Source organism: Rhipicephalus microplus, chromosome 4 (assembly GCF_043290135.1).
Source record: "Rhipicephalus microplus isolate Deutch F79 chromosome 4, USDA_Rmic, whole genome shotgun sequence".
Lineage (NCBI taxonomy): Eukaryota > Metazoa > Arthropoda > Arachnida > Ixodida > Ixodidae > Rhipicephalus > Rhipicephalus microplus.
Window position 1 is genome coordinate 99919202 of NC_134703.1, and position 23373 is coordinate 99942574.

At 48.5% G+C, this 23373-nt stretch overlaps 1 protein-coding gene across 1 annotated transcript; it reads left to right on the forward strand.

Moving 5' to 3' along the window:
* Positions 1-1318: 1318 nt before the first annotated feature.
* Positions 1319-23152, forward strand: LOC119172801 (malate dehydrogenase, cytoplasmic). Its single transcript, XM_037423947.2, has 4 exons — positions 1319-1749; positions 14267-14530; positions 21145-21429; positions 22514-23152. The coding sequence occupies exons 1-4, from the start codon at positions 1462-1464 to the stop codon at positions 22721-22723; spliced, it is 1047 nt and encodes a 348-aa protein (XP_037279844.2). The 5' UTR covers positions 1319-1461; the 3' UTR covers positions 22724-23152.
* The last annotated feature ends 221 nt before the right edge of the window (positions 23153-23373 follow it).

Genomic DNA, 23373 nt, shown 5'->3' on the forward strand with positions numbered 1-23373 from the left:
TTTTAGCATAAAAGTGTTTTTTTTTTCAATATTTCAAACCTCGTGATACTGCCAGTCAGAAAACAAAGATACAAAATATTTCAGTGCCCACTACGCCTCTCGAATGCGCGTCACTAAAGGTCTCAAGTGCGGGGATGTTATGCAGACTTGTAGTGCCAGCCAGTGAAATGACAGGTAAAAATTCATTCCCAGAACAGCAGCTCTGTTAACAACCCTACGCAGATGCGCACATCTCAACACTAACAGATGAGTACAGCAGGTGTAGTTCAAACACGCGTGCTCGGTCAATGTTTCCTTAAGTTACCTCATCGAAAAAGAAAGAACCAGAGTTTAAATCTAAAACGTGCACTGTTTGAAACAGGGTACTTTTCGTTCCTATGACATGACTGGATAAAATATGAGAGCAGGCAGTGACGACAGACCAATGCGTGCGAGAGTGCGTGATTCACTTTCACCAATCTCCAAAGAAGCCCCCTTGATCACACATCTAAGCTTGGTAGACGGGAGCGAGAACAAATCAGGCAAATGAACACCTGAGATCAAAAATAAACATTGAGCTCCTTTAGACTTTCTTTTTCTTTTTAGGGGCGAAGCTCATTATGGCGTGGCTTGTGCATCCCTCATAGTACGTAACCACCAGTGGCACATACCCGAAATAGCGGTCCTTACAATGCCTGCTGGATGGGGGCACTTGTATATGATGAATACATGATGAAAAGATGTGAGATGGCTCTGCTTGGAGTTTTCTCTAGACATATGGACGGACGAATGGACTGACACACGCACAGACGGACAGACAGAGGGGCGCACGGACGAATGGACAGACAGAGGGATGGCCGCAAAAAGAGATGGATGGACAGACAGACGAATGAACAAACGGACGGATGCACCAAGGATCACACAGATAGGCGGACGCAAGAAGGAATGGACAGACTTACGAACGCTGCGCCCCACCAATCATCATTCACTCCGTGGATATGCTGTGATTTTTTTCTCGAGAATTTCCACGTGACGTTTCTACACAAGGGGTGCAGAATATGTACACGTATATATATACCTATGTAGGTGCCATTATTTGTTGAATTCCTTTAATTACCATGATCACTACTCTCATTATTGACAATAGCCATACATTGCCAGCGTGATGATGATATCACACACTGCGCGTTCATACTTTTCGCTTTGTTATTCGACACCTTATGCTAGCAATCTGCGTGATCTATCGATGAACTGGACCAGTCTCGTGTTATTTAAGGTTATTGAAATTTGGCATTAATTAACCCCCTAGCTATGCCACTGTCGAAGCCATCAAAACTCTCTCTGCCGAAACGTTCCAAAGGGCACAGCCTCATGAGTATCGCCATCACCAGGTGGACTCCGGGGTCGGCAGGCAAGAAACAAGCCGCGATCAGCTCCACTAGCAGTGCGGTTTAAAGGAAGCTGTGCGCGGCTTAAGAAGTCATGGCGCACAACGCCCACGAGTCCCATCAGCCACAGCAGCCACATACCAAGTCTGCCGTCGTAGTCGCAGAGGACAAGGCGGAGCGCAAGAAAGATCACCTTCGAGTACTGGTTACCAACGCCACCAGGCCGATGGCGCACACCATCGCGACAGCCGTGGCCCAGGGCTACGTGTTTGGCTATGACCAGCCCATTATCCTGCACCTCCTCGACGGCCAGGGCACCATGGGCATGCTCGAGGGACTCGTTCTCGAGCTGCTCGACTGCACATACCCACTTTTGAGGCAGGTAAGCACTTAATGCGGTTTTTATTGCCGTGCTAATCGTTTCCTTGTGTCATCTCGCACTAAAGAACACAGTACAACTCCAACTAAAACCATGTCTACGAAATTTGTAATACTTTATACTTTTGTAGGAAAACTGCTTCCCTTTGCCCGAAATCTGCAGGGTTCCTTAGGTGTCTCACTACTTTAGATGCCTGCAAAATTGATGGCAACAACTGCTCTCCGTAGTCTTTCAGCAGTAGAGGACTTCGAAGTAAAATGAAGCGATCTTCCTATTAACTTTATTAACATGATGAACTAGTCACAGCATATATTTATATTGCAAAGTGAGAAGGCTTTGTGTAAAATACGACCACCAAATATGTTCACTAGTGTTTTCGTGTCCTCAAGGGAGAAGAGACGCAGGTGCGGCGTGAATCAGAGTAGACGCATGCTTCGCAAGCTCCGTGTTTTGAGAAATTCTGTGTGCGCCAATTTTGAATTACGACGCCATACTGAATATCCCTCGATTCCGCGAGTGACCAAGCGTCTGTGGACACCAAAACATCCAGGTTTATCAGCGAAACTTTTATCAGCGAAAAACCTTGGCGAGTGTGTGAGACGCTGCAGGCCTCGGGTCTAGCAGCAGGTACGAACGCGCAACTGCCACTCAAGCCATGTCGATGCAACATCTGCCGCCCGTCATTCGTGGCTACGACCCGGAAAGCATGCAACGTCAAGAAATCCAGCTGGCCGCTCCATCATCGGCCTATTGTTCTCTTCATTACGAGGGAGTACTTCAAGTACTTTGAGAAATGCGTCGCTACCGCCCAGGCGCTCGCACACCTCCGACAGACGTGGAGACGCTACCAACCGCAAGTTGTGCTACAGGAGCTATTTCCACCTTTTTTTTTTTTTGGGGGGGGGGGGTAAACTCATCAAGAACCTAGGTTCACCACGCTACTCACCTCGCATGGCTCCCAATGAGTCTGTGATCATCATCAAACCCAGGCAGACTTGCAACCTAAAGCAATATAGATGCTCAGGCAGCATTGACAATGTCATACGGGCAGCCACCTCTCGACGCAGCGTCGCTGCGGAGGTAGTCCTCACACACCAATACACCCACTGTGAAAACAGAATCTCGTCGTCGTTGTCGGCACCAAAGATGAGTGTGTGCTGCGCATTCTCCTCAGCTTCGAGCACCAGCGGTTGACCGATAAAACCATCAACCTGCAAGCTTATCTCAAGGCGACTGACAACATAGGAAAGCGCGTAATTCAGCTGGTGAACACATTCACCACAGATATTACATTTTGGCTAACACCACCTCGCCTAACAACCCAATCATCGGGGCCCGGAGGCTTGGCTCCACCAATGTAGTGACGCTCACAATTCAACAGAGCAACATCCCAAGGCTCGTCTTCTTTCTCAACGAAGCCACGTTAGTGCTGCAGTACAGAAAACCCAACGCAGTTTGTGCTATGTGAGGAAAATCTGGACACCGAATGGACGTGTAACCCGTGCCCGTGACGGAGACTGAGGGGTGTTCGCTTGGCGGCAAAACTGGACTGGGGGCGTCGCAACCACACGAGTGCCATCCAAGCTGTGTGCTATGTGGCGGGTCACACGCTACCGGCTCTCGCGACTGCCCGCGCAGATATCGCCAACCAGCCTCCGCCAAGCCTTTGGTTCAGCAGGCTGGCCAAGCCCGCGACCACAGCCGGACACCGTCTGGTGACCACAAAAAAACTGCAAAGAAGCAACAACGTGGCTGGCAATGACACCAGCGCCAGATCATCCCGGCCTGCATAAAGAAGCGGGTGGCATCCTGATCCAAATAACGGTCCCGGTCCAGGGGACCCCAGTCAGCCCAGAAGCAAACCGAGCACGACAAGACTTCTATAGTGCCGTCCCCTGCCCTAAAGTCAACAGGTCCTCAGGTGAGCTGGGCATCAAAGGTCCCCACCCAGGGTACACAAAATAGCTCTCAAACTACAGCTACCCCGTTGGTCGAACAGCTTATAAACACTAAAGAGAAAGAGAACCCAACGCTAGCCCAACTGCAGCAGCTAGTTGTGCAACAGGCGCAGGAGATAGACTGTCTTCGACAGGCAACTACAAAGAGAAATCAGTGTCCCCAGACATCCTCTGCAACTTGCACAGACTGCGAGAGGCCCGTGGCACCTTCTAGGACGACAGAAACATACATTGGTTCTACCCAGTTCAGCAGCTTGACCTCGCAGGCCTCAATAGCCGACATGGTATACAAGGCCCTGGAAGAGAAATTCAGTACTTTTACAGCAACTTTAATTCAGACGACAGAGCAATCAATTTTCAGCCACGTCAGCGCACTCGAGGCCAGAAATGCGCAGCAATTTCGTGAACTTACAATGCCTTACATCACTCAGATGGAATCAATCATTGCCAAATACAATCGACAAGTTACACAACTCAATGAGGGCAAGAATCTCAAGGGGGTCAAGCATCTATCTGGGTGATGTGACATGCCAGCTACAGCCCCACACATAAATCTAGATAGCTACGACGCCTGCACCTTGCCCCATGATGGCTAGCAGAGGTGCGCAGTTTACAGTAATACAGTAGAATGATCGCAGTTTGCACTGTAAAGCAGCATCGATGCATCACTATATTATAACCTTACCATCAGTGCCAAAAGTAATAGCTTTACAAGATGTCGGTCAACACGCAGCCAAACTTTCTACGTATACGGCTTACGCTAGTGCCGACGGCATATCAGCAGCTACGTTGGTCAACAACCATTATGCCGCTCTAGAGCACGAACTTGCCCTCAGGGACGCTAGCTTGCAATATGTATTCATCCGATTTCTTCCGCACAACAAGTACCATAATCCAATATACGTTATAATTATATACAGTCACCCAGCAGACCGACACCATACGTTTGCTGAGGTCATCCGCAAGGCGAAAGCCATAGCAGTACGCGCTCCCCTGCTACTGCGGGGTGACTTAAATGCCAAAAATTCAGAATGGGGTTATGTCATAGAAGATGCGAAAGGACGCAAGTTACACAACCTAATGACCATTCAAGGACTCACGCTACTCACAGATTCGGACTATCCCACGCGGATCGGCCACAGCGTATCACGAGACACATTCCCAGACCTTATGGTGGCTCTCAATGCTCCGCAACCAAATTGCTGAACTCCCAGGAAGTGCTCGGAAGCGACCTTTCTCTTATTTATACCACTATACTATCTGGTAATCATAAGACTTACGATGAATCAGTTCAACTGGCAGGTTGACACGCTTTCCACAAAACGGAAAACATTCCATTTCACCAGCCGCCCAATTCCTAAGACAAATGGTCACGAACACTCGAGTGAATTCAGCAGAAGAAGAAAGTGACCAGAGAAATCAAAACCAACCGGGAAACACCAGCAGTAGATCAGCACCTGCTGCACCTCTGGTATGCAAGACGTCAGCTGACCAGACGATGGAAGCGCCACAAGCTTAACCACAAGCTCAAACTTCGCTTCGCGAAAGTTACAGCACAAGCAGAGGAATATGCCACCAAACTTGCAAGACATTAATGATTCGCGAAGTGTCACGCACTCACGGATACATTACACACTAAACCAGCCTGGCACTTACTCCGGTATCATATACACCCAGAACAATCACGTGGAGCCGCCCGTGGAAACTATCCATGCTAATGCAGGAGACACTGCTCAACTATTTCAAGATCTAGAGGACGCATACGTCAATACCTCCGTGAGCGCTGACTACGTCCCCGATTACAGCGAAATCGCAAACCCTGAAATGGATCAAGATTTCACGTTGTCGGAGATTAGAGTGGCAATTGATATGATGTGTCGTGGAACTACCCTATGTCTTGACCAAATCGCTACCATTATGATGGCCAACCTAAAGGACGACATGCTCAATATATTTACTCATCTGAATAATAAGTATAGGGTCAATGGCATACTTCCTCAGGAATGGAAATCGGCCGAAATAACCTTTATTCACAAGCACAAAAAGCCGACAACCTTCGTCCCATTTCCTTAACCTCCTGTGCTGGCAAGGTAATGGAGAAGGCACTGTAAATTCGTCTCATTGAATACGTGTGGGCTAAAGACCTTTCCCAAACACCATGTTTCGTTTTATATTAGAGCATATTTATGGGCACAGGGTGTTCTGTATGACTTAAAGCATGACATAACCAATCGCCCCAGTGGAGCCATGCAACAGGAGCGTGTCATTCTGGCGATATACATTGAAAAAGCCTTTGATAATGTCCGGTACTCGGCTATCCTGGCTAACCTGGCTAAAATAGGAAGCGGCCTACGCGCATACAATTGCGTGCGCAACTTCCTGCACAACCGTCAACAGACCATACGTGTAGGTGACGCTAAATCAGCCCCCATCACAATGGGAGACTCCGGAACTCCGAAAAGGGCCGAAATCTCGCCACTGACATTGCTAGATCTCATAGAGCACTCAGCGAGATACCCGGAACGAAGCACGCAATATACGCTGACGACTTTACCATTTAGACGAACATCGGCAGCATGGGACAGATGGAAAAAGCGCTTAAACGGGCCGCGGATACTGCGGAATGCACCGGTCAAACATGTGGACTTCACTGTTCCCCCACTAAATCAGAATTGCTAGTATTCGGGAAACGTGGCAATTACATTCTTTTGAATATCCAACTTGATCAATCCCCAGTCGAAGAAGGAGAAACTATCCACGTTCTCGGGGCGCGCAATAATAATCAGGGCAGCAAAAAGGTAGCGATCAAAAAGTTACGTCATACCTGTACAAGTATCTCACGAATGATATCTAAAATTGCCAATCGATACCGAGGCATGAGGGAAGCGGACATATTACGTTTTGTACAAACCTTGTGATCACTCGCGTCACTTACAGCTTTCTGTACCTGCACATCTTGAAAAAAGATCAAAACAAATTTGACCGTCTACTACGACTTTCATATCGGAAACCCTTCAATCTATCCCCATGAGCCATGAATGACAGATTACTTGCGATGGGCATATATAAAACAGTGTCAGAGCTCTCTGAAGCTCATCCCACTGACTAACTGATTCGGCGCGCACGTACCAAGGCAGGTCACGTCATGCTCGATGCTATTGGCACAAGTTCACCAATGCAGGTTGCTGGTAAACTATCACTACCACATTCATGGCAAAAGGAATCCCATATTCGGCCTTTGCCATGCAATATGCACCCCGTCCATCACAAAAACAGACGAGGTGCCAGAGCTGAAGTGTATTACAAATATTCAGATTGTGAAGACGACTTTTTTGTGGATGCCGCCAGACCCCTGCACAACCGCGCCACGGCAGCCGTGGTAAACAGGGGACAGGTCGTGGACTGCATCTCAGCTAGCGGAGTACACATCACATCCATGGAAGAGGCCGGTATAGCCTTAGCCATGCGTAACTAAAAAGCCACCTTTGTCCTCATGGATTCCCAGGCGGCGTATTGCAATTTTGCCAGAGGTCAAGTAGGCCGGTTAGCACATTCAATTCTGCAACATGCTACGGCCCGTCGTCGAGAGGGTAAATGGATACAACTGCTATGGGTACTAAGGCACACAGGAGACAATGAACGCGCTCATGCCCCCGCCCGCGACCTCTTACACCGGGCCTCCATTGCTTCATCCACAGCGCACCTTCTTGCTGACCAGGACGATTCCCAGCCCCTCCTTTCATACGGTGACATCCTGCAACACATCAGGCTGAGTAGACGCGCTCTACCTCCCTGACCCCTGACCCTAAATTAGATAAGGTATCGCAGGTCACGTGGAGACGACTACAATCATCAGCATTTCCAAATCCTTGTGTAGTGTGAAAGATAGACCCTTCGATGTACAATTCGCAGTGTAAATTTCGTCCCCAGACGGCCAATTTATTTCACATGATCTGGGAGTGCCAACATAATCCCAGTATATTGGACAATCGTAATCCTACATTAGTCGTGTGGGAGGCGACCCTGTCCACCTCTGACACAGTGCTGCAACAAGCCCTGGTTGACCGAGCTCGGATGGCGGCAAAAGCCAATGGTCTTGAGGTCTAACCACTATAGTGGCTTATTTATTACCAATAAAAGCTTTATTATCTCTCTCTCAAGTGAGAAGAAAAAGAAAATGGGTTTCGGCTTCCATTTGTATTCAGAAAATTCGTAACAGACCGTAAAACTTCTAATTTTATAGCACTTTGGCGGCCCGGCTTGTCGCACATTTACTTTCTCATGTCACGTGGTCACACGGTGATCAATACGGGCCCTAAACAAGGACAGCAATGCTCAAAGCCAGTGCAAAATAAGCAACGTGTAATATCTTGTAAAGTAAAAAACAAAGACCAAATCGTTATACTTTATCTGAAATAGTCTTGCTAGTAATTTACCTGGAAACGTCTTGCTCATACCAGCGCTGTGCGAGAGAGAGAATAAACTTTATTGAAGAATTGAAATTACGTGACTAATCCCGGGTGGAGCCCTCTTGTAGAGCCCCACTGGCCACAGCGGCTCGCCGGGCCTGGTCTAGGGTCACCAGTTGGCTCCCCAGTGCCAGCTCGGAAAGCCGTGCCTCCCAAGACCACGTTGTGAGTGTTTGTAGTGAGCGCACCAACCTAGATACTGCATTGGCTGGCCGCTCGGTACATTGGTAGGTTATGTGTGTAAGTGTGGCTGTGTGGTTACTACACCATGGGCATACCCCTGTTGTGTATATCTGTGGAAAAATTGCGTGTAGTTTTGATATGTGGGGGTATGTGTTCGTTTGGAGGCGGCGCCAATCCCGGGCTTGTTGGCTGCTTAAGTTCGGATGTGGAGGGGCGTACGTGCATCTGGTAAGGCGTTGGTTTTCCAATATCTGCCTGCTTGTTACATTTTGCTCTTCATGATGCCCTGTGAGGTGTCCTGAGGAGAGTCCTGCGTCTCGGCCAGTAAGTCCGCGAGCTACGCAGTTTGCCTCCTCGTTCCCCCCCAGGCCGTCATGCCCTGGGCACCAAGTGACGCCATGTGCCTCCATCAACATGGACCCCAAAATATCAGTGACGCACCTTGGAGGTGTGCCTCTAAGGTATAAGCGACATGCAGCTTGTGAGTTTGTCAAAATATACGCTGAGCGCCCCCTTCTTTCGGCTTCTCTGATTGCCAAGGCTATGGCTGCTGCCTCTGCGGTGGCACTTGATCTGGTGCGTAGGGACGCGCAGGCCACGGCTTTGCTTTGGTTAGTCACTGCCAATGCATATATGCTTGTTTTCTGGAGCCTTGTGGTGGCGCGGGATAAAGACTGACGTCGGTAAAGTAAGCGTCTGGATCGCTACTTCTCTGCAGGAGTTTTCGTGCTCGCGCTTGACGGCGCTTTTTGTTGTAGAGCGGGTGCATGTTTTTTGGAACTGGTTCCACGATTATTTGATCACGTATTTGCTTGGGTACAATGACTGTCTCATCGCCACAATATTGAGGGGTGAGAGGGTATCCCAGCCTCTGTTGCAGTGTTCTTCCCTGGAGCGTAGTGGTGAGTCGTTCTCGCTGTGCGATTAGCGTGGCGGCGGCCAATTCTTCATACGTATTATGCATGCCGAGTCCCATGAGTTTTTCTGTGCTTGTGCTGTTCGGAAGTCGCAATGCTGCTTTGTACGCAATTCTGATGAGTCTGTCAATTTGCTCTATTTCGGGCTTGCGTGTTGATTGAAAGGGAAGAGCGAACGTGACTCGGCTGAGAACGAAGGCATGTACAAGGCGTACCGTGTCGGCCTCTGTCATCCCATCATTACTTCGCGCAATTCTAGCTATAAGGGATGCAATACTCTTTACGGTGTGTTTGAGTTTGCCTATTGCAGTCTTTACGCTGTTGTTTTCTTGCACGTGCATGCCTAATATTCGAGCTACTGGGGTCCTGTTGATGATCTGTCCGGCAATTTCTAGCTGCAGCGCGGGTGCACGGTTGGACCGAGTGCGTGGGGGTCTTATTTGCAAATATTCCGATTTGCTAGGTGCGCACGACATGCCTGCAGCAGTGAGGTAGCCTTGAATCATGTCTATAGCGGTTTGCAGTACATCTTGTCGTTCTCCATAGGAGCCCTTTGTTGCCCATAGCGTAATATCGTCCGCGTAAAAGGCACAGCCCAGGTTTGGTACAGTCTCCAGCTGGAGGACAAGTTTCCGGAGGCCGATATTGAATAAAAATGGAGACAAGGTGGAGCCCTGAGGTGTGCCTTTCAGTGGGAGGTCGTATGGTGATGATTTGGTACCAGCTATGCCAATCTGCGCCTTGCGATTTCCAAGAAAATCAGAGGCATAGTTGAATATGCGTTGTGCGCATCCTATGGCTGCAAGACCGTCTAGTATGGTAGAGTGCGCAATATTATCAAATGCTTTTTCGATGTCGAGTACAACAAGTAGATTGTTAAGACTACCTGGCGCTGGGTTAAGCACTTCCTCTTTGAGCAGTAAGAAGATATCCTGGGTAGACACTCCTCGCCTAAATCCGTACATAGATGTTGGTAGAAGCCCCCGTTCTTCTGTGTATTGGTCAAGGCGAGTGAGTGTAACTTTTTCGAAGAGCTTGCCAATGTATGACGTTAAAGAAATTGGTCGTAGCTGATCAAGGCTTCGCCGTTTGCCTGGTTGAGGTATGAGTACAACCTGTGCCAGTGTCCATTCTGCAGGTATCTTTCCACTCGGTGTCCAGACTTCCTGATTAAAGTGGTCTGTGATGGCTTGTAATGCTTCATCGCTGAGGTTCCGTACCATGGCATTTGTAATGCCATCCAATCCGGGCGCTGTATTTCTTTTGAAGCTTTGAGCCGCTGCATAAACCTCCGCAAAGGTTATGGGGGCGTCGAGCTCAGTGTTGGGTTTTCCATTGTATTCATGACTGGGTGTTGGGCTAACGTTTCGCTTGCGTTCTCCTGTGTAGCGTTGTTTCAGCTCTTCTATTAACTGATCCGGATAACCTTGAAATTCCCCAGCTAGCCGTTGAAGGGTAGCGTTTGTTTCGGTTCTTGTTGCAGAGGGATCCAAACGACGCCGTAGGATGTTCCACGTCTTTTTCGTGCTTAATGTGCCTTTTAAGGAATCGCAGAAGGTGCGCCAGTTGTTGTTTTAAAGTTCCTTTGAGTATGCGTTTACTTCCTCCGTGATTTTCGCTATACGGAGTCTGAGTTTCTTATTTAGCTTTTGTCGGCGCCACCGTTTCGTGAGGCCTCGACGAGCTTCCCAAAGATGTGTCAAGTGGGTGTCAATGGCAGGTGCGTCAGTAGTTGTTTGATATATCTTGGTGTTCTTGTCATAGAGACCCTTAATGTACGGTGTCCATTGGGCTATAGTTGTTGGCTTGGGCCCGTCTACTTCCTGTTGCTCTCTATATTTAGTCCAGTTAGTCAGTCTGGCTTTTCCGAGCGGGCGTCGCAGTCGAGCTGTTTCATTTGTTATTTGCACAATATTGTGATCGCTGCCCAGATTGTCGTCCAGCACACTCCAGCGCATGGTCGCGGCATTGTTGGTTACGGTAAGGTCGGGAGTGGTGTCCCTGTTGACACTGTTTCCTATACGAGTCAGTATGCCCGGTGTCGTGAGGAGTGTGTAGTCGTAGCGCTGTATCGCTTCTAAAAGTCGCGTACCTTTGGGTATGTCTGCGCTATAACCCCATGTGGTGTGCCAAACGTTGAAGTCCCCACTGATGATCAAGCGGTCGCGTGGTTGAAGCTTGTTGTTCAAATAGTGGAAGATATTGCTGAATTCTGCTTTTCTGTCTTGTGGAGGACTGTATATGTTACATATAACCTGCCTCGGGCATCCTTTCTTCACTGGCCAGAGCATTACGATAAGGTGTTGCGTCTCTTCGTTCAGTGCCGTTATGCATGTAGTTGCCAATTCTTTCCGGACGAGTGTCGCAATCTTAGGTGTATTTGGATCCATGTACAGTTTGTAGCCAGAAACTGTTTTAGGCCTGGCTCCCACCTCTTGCAAGCAGATTACGTCAGGAGGAACCAGCGCCGCCTTTATGTATAGAGTGAGTGTAGCGTGCTTGTTGTACAGGGAACGACAGTTCCAGGACCATATAGTGAGATTCTCGTTTGCTATGCGTCGGTTAATTGCCATGATGCGAGGAGGTGGGTGTGCTTTCAGCGTGCGAGGTAAGCGTGCTTTTGGCGTCGGACTCCTGGGACCGCTGTTGGCTCTGCTTACGTCGACGCTTCGTTTCTTTGTCGAGGCTTTCATGAACGTATCGCTTCAGGTCATGAAATTCGACAAAGAACTGTTTCATTTGGGCTTCTGTTTGCTGCAGTATGTGCTGTTGCATTAGCTGCAGTTGTTGTTGTAAAGTGAGGTTTGTCGCTGTTTTTTCTGTTCCTATATTGGCTACAGGATCTCGTGGTGGTGTCGATTGCGGTTGGATGTGCCCATTGTCCCGTAGCTTTTCGCTTTGGTGGGTAGTTAGATTTTGAGAGGCCTGGACTGTAGTTTTCGGGGTGGCTCCCATTAATTGGACCAGCTGTTTTTCGAGCCACATTATTTTGTTCTCGTATTTGTCAAGGCGTTGCTTAAGCTGTTTGTTTTCAGCGATTACTGCTTGATAGTGTACGTTTTGTTTGATGGCGGGAGTACATGCAGACTTGGGAGCCACGGCTTCCACCCAGCTTACCGGAACTGATGATGCCTGTTGGGTGCATCCTTGATCCCCGCCGTTGCCTTTGGCTCCCCCTCCTGGAGGACTGCGGTGGAGGTTCTGCTGAGTCGGTGCTGGCGCGCTCTTCTTGGATGGCGAGTACGGCTTTCTGCCCGGAGACCGTGAATGCAACCGGGAACTGTGCTTGTCATCGGCTGACTTGTAGGCGTTTTCTTCCTCTTCGGAGGAGAACCAGCGGAGATTCTTGGTCCTCGGTGGGTCGTTGCTAGTGCCCTGTTGAAGCTTATCACTGTGGCCTGCTTGTACTTGCGGCTGTTTAGGCTTCGGCGGCTTAAGTCTTTTTTTGCAAGTTGGATCTCCTGTGGGGTGAGCCTCCCCGCACGAGGCGTAACTAATAGAACACGGATGTCCATCCGTTGGACTAGTCAGTCCGCACAGCCGGCAAATGGGGCGATCCGGATGCGGGCAAACGTCCGCGCGGTGTCCTTTTTCTCGGCAGACCTTGCAGACTTGAATCGTAGGTCGGAAGGGGTAGTAGCGGAGTTCACCCCCGTAATAGTAGACGGTACGAGGTAGCGTTGGACCAAAAAATGTAATGGCTGCGCTTTTCGTTGTGCCTATCATTCTGGCAGTGATGATCTCCACACCGTGCGTTCTGACACGTAGGTGCGCCATGAGAGTTTCGGTTGAGGTGTTCATCGGTACGCCGTGAATCACCCCTCTCAGAGTATCGTCTCCATTTGCGGCGTAGGCACGGACAGCGTGAGTCCTGCCGTTAAGCACAAGGGCGCGTATCAGACGCACTGTGTCCCCCACTTCCCCATATTTGGTAGACAGAATCGCTATGTTTGAGCCTGGGTTGATTCTAAGGATGAAATGGTCATCTCTGATGCCAGCTTGGCATGCCTCGATGATTGCTTGTGCAAGCGTAGGAGTCAGAATGTTTCTCAGCGGGAGGCCCTGGTTTGGACGAATGACGATCTTGTAATCGTCCTTCGGCAACGGCGGTAGCTTTGGCAATTTCTTGAATGTTGGCGTGCCTGTCTGAACTTGATCCTGGAGCCCTGCGCTGCCGCGCCTCCGCTCCAGTGCCTCTTGCTTGCGTTTTTTGGTGGATTTCGCTGCCTGCCAGCTAGCGTCCTCTTCTGCATGCGATTGAGCGCCGATAGCGTCTCGGCTCACCGTATTGTGGTCGCCCTGGAGTTGATCCATTTGGTCGTCTGCTGTACCATCCTGGTCTAGGAGGTGGTATTGTTGGTCGGTCGCCGCGTTGAGAGCCATAGCTGGATGAAGCTCCGACGCGGGCGTCCCCAGTGTCGGTGCAGCTGCCGGCGGCTCCCCAGGTCAGCGTTTGGTGAGCGTCCTAGGGGTGACGAGCTTTCTGAAGTCCTTTGGCACCTCCAAGTGGCAAGAAATCCTCTTGAGTGGTGCCCAGGCGTTCCTCGGAACTTCTTGAAGCTGATAGTAACGTTTTCGAGTGGTTGCAGACGGAAAACACCACTAAACATTATGAGAATCCAGAGCGCGAAGCGAGCGCGTCTGCACTACTTCGAGCCCCCTCCGCTGTGCGAGAGAGGGCACCACTACCTTCACAAGCACGTGGTTTCCAAAGGAACCACTGTATTACACGTGCTATGATGAACTTTATCAAGTTTAACACTACAGCAAAGCTTCATTAGCCGCATGAATAAAAATGCAGCTAGGCAAACACAAGACGACAGCGCAGGATTTAGCGACAGATTTATCTCCACACAAGGCCTTCACAAGAATGATAGCGCAGTTTTTTTTTCACCAAGATTTCGCACAACCGCGACTGATGCGAATCTCTGGGAATTCCATACGTAGTAAAGCACTTGAGTGGTGGTCACAAATATATGTGTTCTTTTTTAAGGTTCTGATGACGACTGTAGATGACTCGGCCTTCACTGGCATCGATGCCGCCTTCTTGCTGTACGAGGCCCAAGATGCTCCCGTCGATCACGGAGTCCAGCTTTTCCGTCGCTATGGTGCCGCCCTCGAGCAGTATTCAAAGAAGGCCGTCAAGGTAGTTGTTTGTGGCTGCCAAGCCGCCATCAATGCGTATGCATGCATCCAGGCTGCACCTTCAATAGACCACCGCAACATCACTGCTCTCACAAGGCTCGAACACAACCAGGTAAGTAATCCAAATGTTTCAAAAGCATGGCTGATCCCTAGGTCATAGGTATCGCTTCAACACGAAAGTAAAACTTGCACTCACAGATGCAGTTGAATGTTTATTGTACATCCATATACTATAGCTTGCATATTGGGGTTTGGCCTATATAGCACTACTTCATGTGAACACACAGACGTTGACGCCTGATGGCACATCTCCGTCCCTGGGACTAACACCTATGATCATTATTAAACCTTTGTGGTAATTAATAATTAACAGACTCCTGGAAACAGCATATGATGAATCCCAGTAAAGTAAAAAGTTGGGCGAGTTGGTGCTGGTTCATGATGATAAGGGGCGCGAAAAAAACGACACACAACAGAGAAGAAGTACACGGGACGACGCGCTACTAGCAACTGGAATATTTTATTCAGGAAACACCATTTATACCGCAGTGACATCAAATTTAACCCAACGAATCGACCAAAAACTAAAAATACATGCTCAGCATGCCTCTAAGTAACGTTGCAGATAGGCTATCTCCCCTTCCTGCAGACTGATAGAGGGGTGGCTGATGCAATCAGGCCCCTCCCTCTGGATAAAGAGGGCTTCTATAATCTCCCTCTCCGCTGAGCCCCTGTGCCTGTAGATTACAGTCGTCTGCTCAAATACCGGCTTACAGTTACCCTGATCGCATCCTCTGCAATGCATCGCCAGATGCGTGAACGGCCTTCCTATTAAAGAGCTGCTGTGCTCTCGCAACCGCACGTTGAGGCATCTACCAGTTTGCCCTATGTATGCCTTGCCGCACGACAGTGGTATTCTATATACAACACCACGTGCGCAAGGAACGAACTGCCTTACGTGCTTAATGACACATCCTCTTTTTTCACACTGCTTTGGCCTACCTGTCTTCTTACCAACCGCTGAGCAGATGCGGCCCACCTTGTTTTCTGCGGAGAACACGAGATCCACCCCATACCTCGAAGCCACTCTCTTAAGGCCGTGCGAAAGCCAGTGGATATACGGGATTTTTGACACTCTTTTTCTTCCCTGCGGGACATTCGTGTCTAGGCCTGTCCCAGGCCGTTGCTTAATGGACTTTTTTATTTTTTCGCAAGCAGCAGCTAAGACACTATCAGGAAACGCCGCGTCTCTTAGTCTTTCCACCTGCGCGAAAAAACTTGTCTCCATAAGATGTGGGCATGATCTGTCCAACGCCGTTTTTAGGCACGTCATGGCAATGCCATTTTTTACTAGGCGAGAGTGCCCAGAGCTGTAATCAAGAAGCGGCTTCGCGGTCCTAGGGGAAAACATCCAACACACGTGTTTTTGTTGGAATGACAGCTGCAAATCCAGAAAACGCAGCTTTCCATTCTTCGGCACTTCGCGCGTGAATGTCAAGCCCCGCCCCTTATTACCAAACACATGTTTGGTAATAAGGGGCGGGGCTTGACATTCACGCGCGAAGTGCCGAAGAATGGAAAGCTGCGTTTTCTGGATTTGCAGCTGTCATTCCAACAAAAACACGTGTGTTGGATGTTTTCCCCTAGGACCGCGAAGCCGCTTCTTGATTACAGCTCTGGGCACTCTCGCCTAGTAAAAAATGGCATTGCCATGACGTGCCTAAAAACGGCGTTGGACAGATCATGCCCACATCTTATGGAGACAAGTTTTTTCGCGCAGGTGGAAAGACTAAGAGACGCGGCGTTTCCTGATAGTGTCTTAGCTGCTGCTTGCGAAAAAATAAAAAAGTCCATTAAGCAACGGCCTGGGACAGGCCTAGACACGAATGTCCCGCAGGGAAGAAAAAGAGTGTCAAAAATCCCGTATATCCACTGGCTTTCGCACGGCCTTAAGAGAGTGGCTTCGAGGTATGGGGTGGATCTCGTGTTCTCCGCAGAAAACAAGGTGGGCCGCATCTGCTCAGCGGTTGGTAAGAAGACAGGTAGGCCAAAGCAGTGTGAAAAAAGAGGATGTGCCATTAAGCACGTAAGGCAGTTCGTTCCTTGCGCACGTGGTGTTGTATATAGAATACCACTGTCGTGCGGCAAGGCATACATAGGGCAAACTGGTAGATGCCTCAACGTGCGGTTGCGAGAGCACAGCAGCTCTTTAATAGGAAGGCCGTTCACGCATCTGGCGATGCATTGCAGAGGATGCGATCAGGGTAACTGTAAGCCGGTATTTGAGCAGACAACTGTAATCTACAGGCACAGGGGCTCAGCGGAGAGGGAGATTATAGAAGCCCTCTTTATCCAGAGGGAGGGGCCTGATTGCATCAGCCACCCCTCTATCAGTCTGCAGGAAGGGGAGATAGCCTATCTGCAACGTTACTTAGAGGCATGCTGAGCATGTATTTTTAGTTTTTGGTCGATTCGTTGGGTTAAATTTGATGTCACTGCGGTATAAATGGTGTTTCCTGAATAAAATATTCCAGTTGCTAGTAGCGCGTCGTCCCGTGTACTTCTTCTCTGTTGTGTGTCGTTTTTTTCGCGCCCCTTATCATTATGATGAATCCAGCGCGAATATGGCGTCAACATGACCATACAAACAGTGATATAGTGTATCGTTTAAAGCATCGTCATTTAAAGAGAAAAAATAGCTAGGTAAGCGCTTCCGAGAAATGATAATTTACACCTGTGCTCATGCATAAGCTATGACAGAACGCTTCAGTAACGTGAGAGACAGAGTTTGTAGTTCGAGCTGTGAATGCACGAGGGCTTACTACTTCTCTGTGGTGTGTCTATGCACCAAGGCATCTACAAAATTCGCACTCCAACGTCGTTGCCTTTGTGCGGCGCTTGTTGCAGCTGTTTTATTGTGATATCAAATATATGGACACTCTCCGCTGGATTTCGCCACCGGCGTCGACGTCATGGTGACTGACTGTATATGTATACGGGTCTATCTATATGTAAACGCAAGAAAGAAAAATTACCGGGTAAAAATTTCCGGCGTGCAGAATCGAACGTGGGACCTTTGAGTCGTGAGTGTGAGGCGTTTACCACTGAGCCACCCAGGAGCAGCTCCTCCAAAGTTCAAATGGCAAGCTATTTATGTCTACCACTTACCATTGTTTACGGGCATCTGGGGGGGGGGGCAAACGTGTATTCAGCATTATTAGCAAGATGGCGCAAGGATCGCGCGGCAACGCGCGCTCTCATCTCCCACGGATACTTTTGCCCGCGGAGAGGAGGGGAATGAACGCCCTCTTGTGCGCACTTATCTCGCGATATAGAGGATCGTGCGTCTTGGCTTGTGTAGGGCGTTCACTGGAACGATTCTGTTGTAGTTACCGGGCGCAGAAATGTCACTGCAATCGTTGCACAGTCTCTGTTGGCGAGAAGGGCGTGCTTTTTAGATGCAGTGAAGTAACAACTGCGACGCTTATTCGCGTTCATCTGCACTTGTGAGTACTTTTCGTGCGTAATTTCAGCGTGAGAAACGTAGAGCACGTTTCGATCTGCGTGCCATTCTGCGCGCGACCTTCCAATTTGTTACTATCGCATTCATTGCTTTGCCTTTGCGGCAGAGACAGACAAATAACTCTATTAGATCCTGAGGAGCTTTCACGTGATCCCGTATCGGGGACCCGCGAAAGACGTAACTTTTTTATAAGTTGGTGCCTATGTACTCGAAGTTGTAGGTGGCAGAAAAAACGGTTCGTTTATTTAAAGAAGCACTGACATCAAATTTACTCATGTCAAGATTTTTGAGTCAACGAGTAGCTATCAACCCCATAGTAGCGATTGGTGACCTAAAACACATCTGAGGTACGAATGAATATCTGTAATATTGATTCATATACCCTCTATCGAACGTGGTTTAAAATGGGTCGAAAGCCCTCCAAAGTTTAGTTTTCTCAGCGCTACCTAGCAACTACGTCGAGACCGCTGCACAGCTGATACTGCTTTCACAAAAAAAAATGCTGGCGTCGCGCACACTGGCATTTCGTCTCCTAGGAGCGCACGTTCAGTCAGTCTAGCTGGGTCTCTGGTGATGTAGACGAAAGCCCCTCCACGCGTTTTCCGCCGGTTAGGTCAAGTAGCGCCAACTCGTTCTTACCCTCTCCCTTTAGCCTCGGCCTCGAGAAGGAGTGTGGCAGCTTGGGCTAGTTGGTATGGCATGACGATAGTTATAGCGCGAGAACAAAACGACGACACAAAGACGGTTATAGCGCGAGAACAAAACGACGACACAGAGAGAGTCTTTCGTGTCCTTCTTGTCTCTGTGTCGTCGTTTTGTTCTCGCGCTATAACTATCCTCGAGAAGGAGCCTCGTAGTGCAAGTGAAAACCAGCTGGTTCGCCAACACATCATTTATCCTGTGGCAGCTAGGCGCAAACTGAAACGAGCAAATGCAGCTGTTCTTTACAGGCGTCCTTCTGTCCATCGGTGTGTTCGAAGCCAAACCACTGGCTGCGTTGAGGTTCGTGGCTTGGAAAGGCAAGAAACGCCATGCGATTTCCGCTTTTACCACTCCTCGACGTGTACATTCTCACTGCGCAGCGGTTCCCCGACATTCTGGCACGTGTTGTCTCTCTGAATGATCGTACTCACGCTGTGTAGCACACGTCAAGTCAGTAAATACGACACGATGGATCACACGCACGCTTCAACACAGCAAGAAGAGCCATTAGTGAGAGCAAGGCCGGGAGTCGGCTCCAAATACACTCAGATTGTTGACGTCATTGTTACTAGCGTATCGTCACTCAGTATGATATTTGTGCAATGTATCACACCAAACACGTAGCACTAGTGTCGATGTCGCGAAGCAGTCTATTTTCTGTTTTTTCTTCTTAGCTTTTCTACGCTGTTTTGACACCAAATTAAATAACTTCCGCGTGCCGGATGCCTTTCAAATTTGGCCAAGAAGACATGTGCATACCAAGCGATCGAATGATGGGCACATCTCGATCTTGAAATTTGATATCAGTGCTCCTTTAAAAGTGGTGCGGCGCTGGTGCAGTGGCGTCGCACGCTGATACAAAAGGTGAATCTTGTAACGACGTCGTCATGAAATCGAACCATCATGCATGCCGCCTTTACCTGAACATGGAGTTTTCTATAACACACCAGCGAAAGCTTCCGCTGCACTGAGGCTAGCCGAGACTACCGGAACACTTGTAAATATCATTCGTTATTGTCAGTATGCATTACTCGTGGCCTCAGAGATTGACTCTGGCCACGCTCCTTTGCTAATCTATCATCCTGTGGATTGTCAGAGTAGACGAAAGGATCACACTACGGCCGAGCTAGAAACGCGATGCATGTCTTGTCTCCCCTCTAACGTGCCGTGATTTCTCCCCAGAGTGAGCGGGAAACATGGAGCAACAACCAGGCGAGCATCAAAGAGCTATCTTTTAAATGGTTGGAAGCTACAAGTGAGGCTTGGGCCAATACCTAGCAATGTGTTCAGGCGTTGACGAAATTACACAAACGTGCCGAACGGGATATTCGTGCATTATAAGAAAAGAAAGGAGTATGTGGGACTCCTTTCGAGTGGTCCTGACTTCCCACTTATATCACTCTCTTTAAGGATCATTCGAGAGAGATGTATATACTATTTTCTTTATGGCGTAACAACGGCTTGTTGCAAGGGCAAATCTTTTTTTCATTTGTAGACGTGGTTATTGCTGAATTATGCCAAGCGTAGACAGCATACAACTGTCCTAGCCCCAAAAACTGGTGCTCCACAATAAACATCATCATCAAGGCACTCTAAGAACAAGAGGAAGAACACCTCTCTTTGGCGCGAATACTTCTTCAAGTGCTACAAGTGGCTATGATATATGTGGTTTTACTTGCATTACGTCCAGCGGTGGTGACAGAATGCGATCTAAACATACGACGGCGCGAAGCTCTAGATTCCCATTTTAAAAGGTCCATTCCTGCAGCCTCCGTCTTGGGTTTGAAAGAAACGCAATCGGTTAAGCACCCGCCAGCTATTGTTGCGGACTTCTAGGTTATGTTTTCGGGTTTTGTAAGAAAAAAATTTTTTTTCGGTATCTGATCACGTTTGCTTTGCTGACATATTACCATGAAGTAGAAACGTCAAGAAAGTGTAGGTAGATTCAGGCATGAAACACATTTACGATCAAAAATATTAGAATCCCTTTCTCTACCGCGAATAATAAGGCAAATTAAGCTTCGCTTTTTTGCACCAAATCTACTTCTTTTCTTTTCTCTTTTCTTTTTCTTTCATTTTTTCCCTTTATGTAAGCACGATGGCATCGTGCCAATGACTCACGTTTCGCGAGCGCCGGCGTGAGGCACGATGCCAATATTCAGTGAAACAATGGTGAGTCGAGTTTGTCCAATTTTCGCTGCACACACGGGCTAGAAGCTTCACGCGCATAGGACAGATAAATTTTGGTTTCGCCTTGATAACTTGTAAAAAATCAGCACGAATACGATACAGCACAAGAAGGACGCAGTACGAGCACTCGTACTGTATGTAACCTTCTAATCTTGTGCTGCGTCCTATTTGCGCTGATTTCGTACCGGATACTCCCAATTCCACTCGCCCACTTCTCTACCAAACGCGAGATATACACAACTTCACAGTAGAGAACAATGGTAGGAGACTATAGGCCATAGCAAACTAGTCATGTATCTTCCCTTCAACAGGCACTCGCCCAGATCGCCTCGAAGCTGGCAGTGGCGCCGAACAAGGTCCGCAACGTCGTCGTGTGGGGAGGTAAAGGCCGAGTACCGGATGCCTACAACGCAGTTTTCCTCCACCGAGACAACCTGCTTCCGGTCACCGAGACCCTCAAGGATGACAACTACTTGAGCGGCGAGTTCATCGAGGTCGTCAACAAGCGCGCCCGCGATATGCTCAATGCGCGCTCCAAGTACCCATCCCTCTCCAAGGGAAAGGCAGCCTGCGATCACATGCGCGACTGGTGGCAGGTATGGACATTATTGACAGTACATCGCTGTGAGCCTATTTAGTCTTTATAAGGATTGTGTTGAAACGCGGCAACAAGCATGTGAAATGATTGCGACACTCATCTATTATTTACTTACTCATTTATTATATTAGGTGCAGCGACTGTACAGAAAGAAAGCTTCGGCATACGGAGCAACGTTAAATATAAAAAAACGCATCTCAATACCAAAAATAACAACAATAAAATATTCTGGCCATAAACTGGCAAAAACATGTAACTCGCTCAGAACTCATGTGGATTCCTACTCCTTTTGTTTTCAAACCGCAATCTCCTTGACTCAGATTCACTGATGTTCGTCTCAATCAACCTGGCAAAAGCTCACATTCACCGAAATTTTCTTGAACCGTACCCCTCCACACTAGGACTCGCCAAATATCATTCAGCTGGACAAATTCATAGTGTATCTCACGGGTGGATATGAAGCTGAATCTCGGTCAGTTGATTGCTTAGTGAGTTTTTCAATCTATGCAAGTATTGTTGATAAATACGTCAGAAATGGCGGTGCTGTGACGATTTTATTATGAAATATATGATAAAGAATGCGTATTCCTTTTTTTCCTCTGAGATATTACTACGTGGCAGAAACGCATCACCCTAGTGTGTAGTAGAACTAACATTTGGGTGAGTTAGTGCGGATAAGTGTTTTAACAAGGGACGACAGAGAAGACGAAAAGACTTCTAACCGCATGAACATGGCGCTTGTGTTGGAGTGGTATAAAGTTTTGTCGACTTCGCTGTCGCGCCGTTCAAGGATGACTTGGTTGATCAGAGGTGCGAAGGGGAGTCGACCAGTTCTTGTGGCAAAATGCGATCATGCCCACGCACGACTTCACGTTCAGCGAACCAATGTTGCGTAACGTGACTTGCCCTATTTCTTCGGTGCATACGGGCTGCGAATTCTCGCACAAATACGGGGGACGAGGTTTGGTTTCCCCTAACCATATATATACAAGTTGGCTGCTAAATTTTGCAGTAGAAGTGCTGGTATTGTCAAGAGTGTGAACCCGCCTTCGTGAATAAGACAAGCGTGCGAAACGCCGCAGGGAACCGCTGAGGGCACGTGGGTCTCCATGGGCGTCGTCAGTGACGGTGCGTACGGCGTGCCTAAAGGCATCGTCTACAGCTTTCCTGTGCGCATCGAGAACAAGGAGTGGCAGATCGTTGAGGGCATCGACGTGAACCCGCACATCAAGAAGCGCATCGACGAGTCCGCCCAGCGCACAATGAACGAGACGCACGAAGCGGTTCGATAGGCGCCGCCGCCTATAGTTCACCGCGAAAACTCGTCTGAGTACACATCCGGGACCCGCCATCGCAGAATCTTGAGACGGGAACTGCTTCCGCGTATTCTTTTGCGTATCCCGTGAGACTGCCCAGAGAGTTAATGCCCGATGCCTGACCAACTACCGACGTCCGCTACGGCATCAAGCAGGAGGCCTTCTCATATAGCTTCCGTCAGCAGGGCCAGAAAGTAAATCATCCATAAGCTTTGTAAGAAAGCTAGTTACCAAATTACACAATAACTAATTCGCCTTTGCCTGAAACGGTTGTGTCTGGTGTCTGACTTATATTCAAAACACGGAAGTCCAGCTCTGACCGCGATCGACGCCATAACGTTGAATGTTGTGCAGCGAAAAAAGCGCTGACTACGGCAAGGTTAAGTGTGAAGTAAAAGTAAAGATTATGCCCCAGTTGCCTAACAATGTGCTTTTCTGAGGCTTTCGTTGCGCGCGTGCATTTTACATTTATGTTAAAAAGCGAAAACTACGAATTTTGATTGTTCAGGAAAAAGATGACCTTATGCGCATCAGCGCATAATGCAAATATTGTTGGTTCTGCCGAAAGTTAACATAAAAAATGATTTATAACTACTGATAGTCAATGCCTACCGCGCACCCGGAAC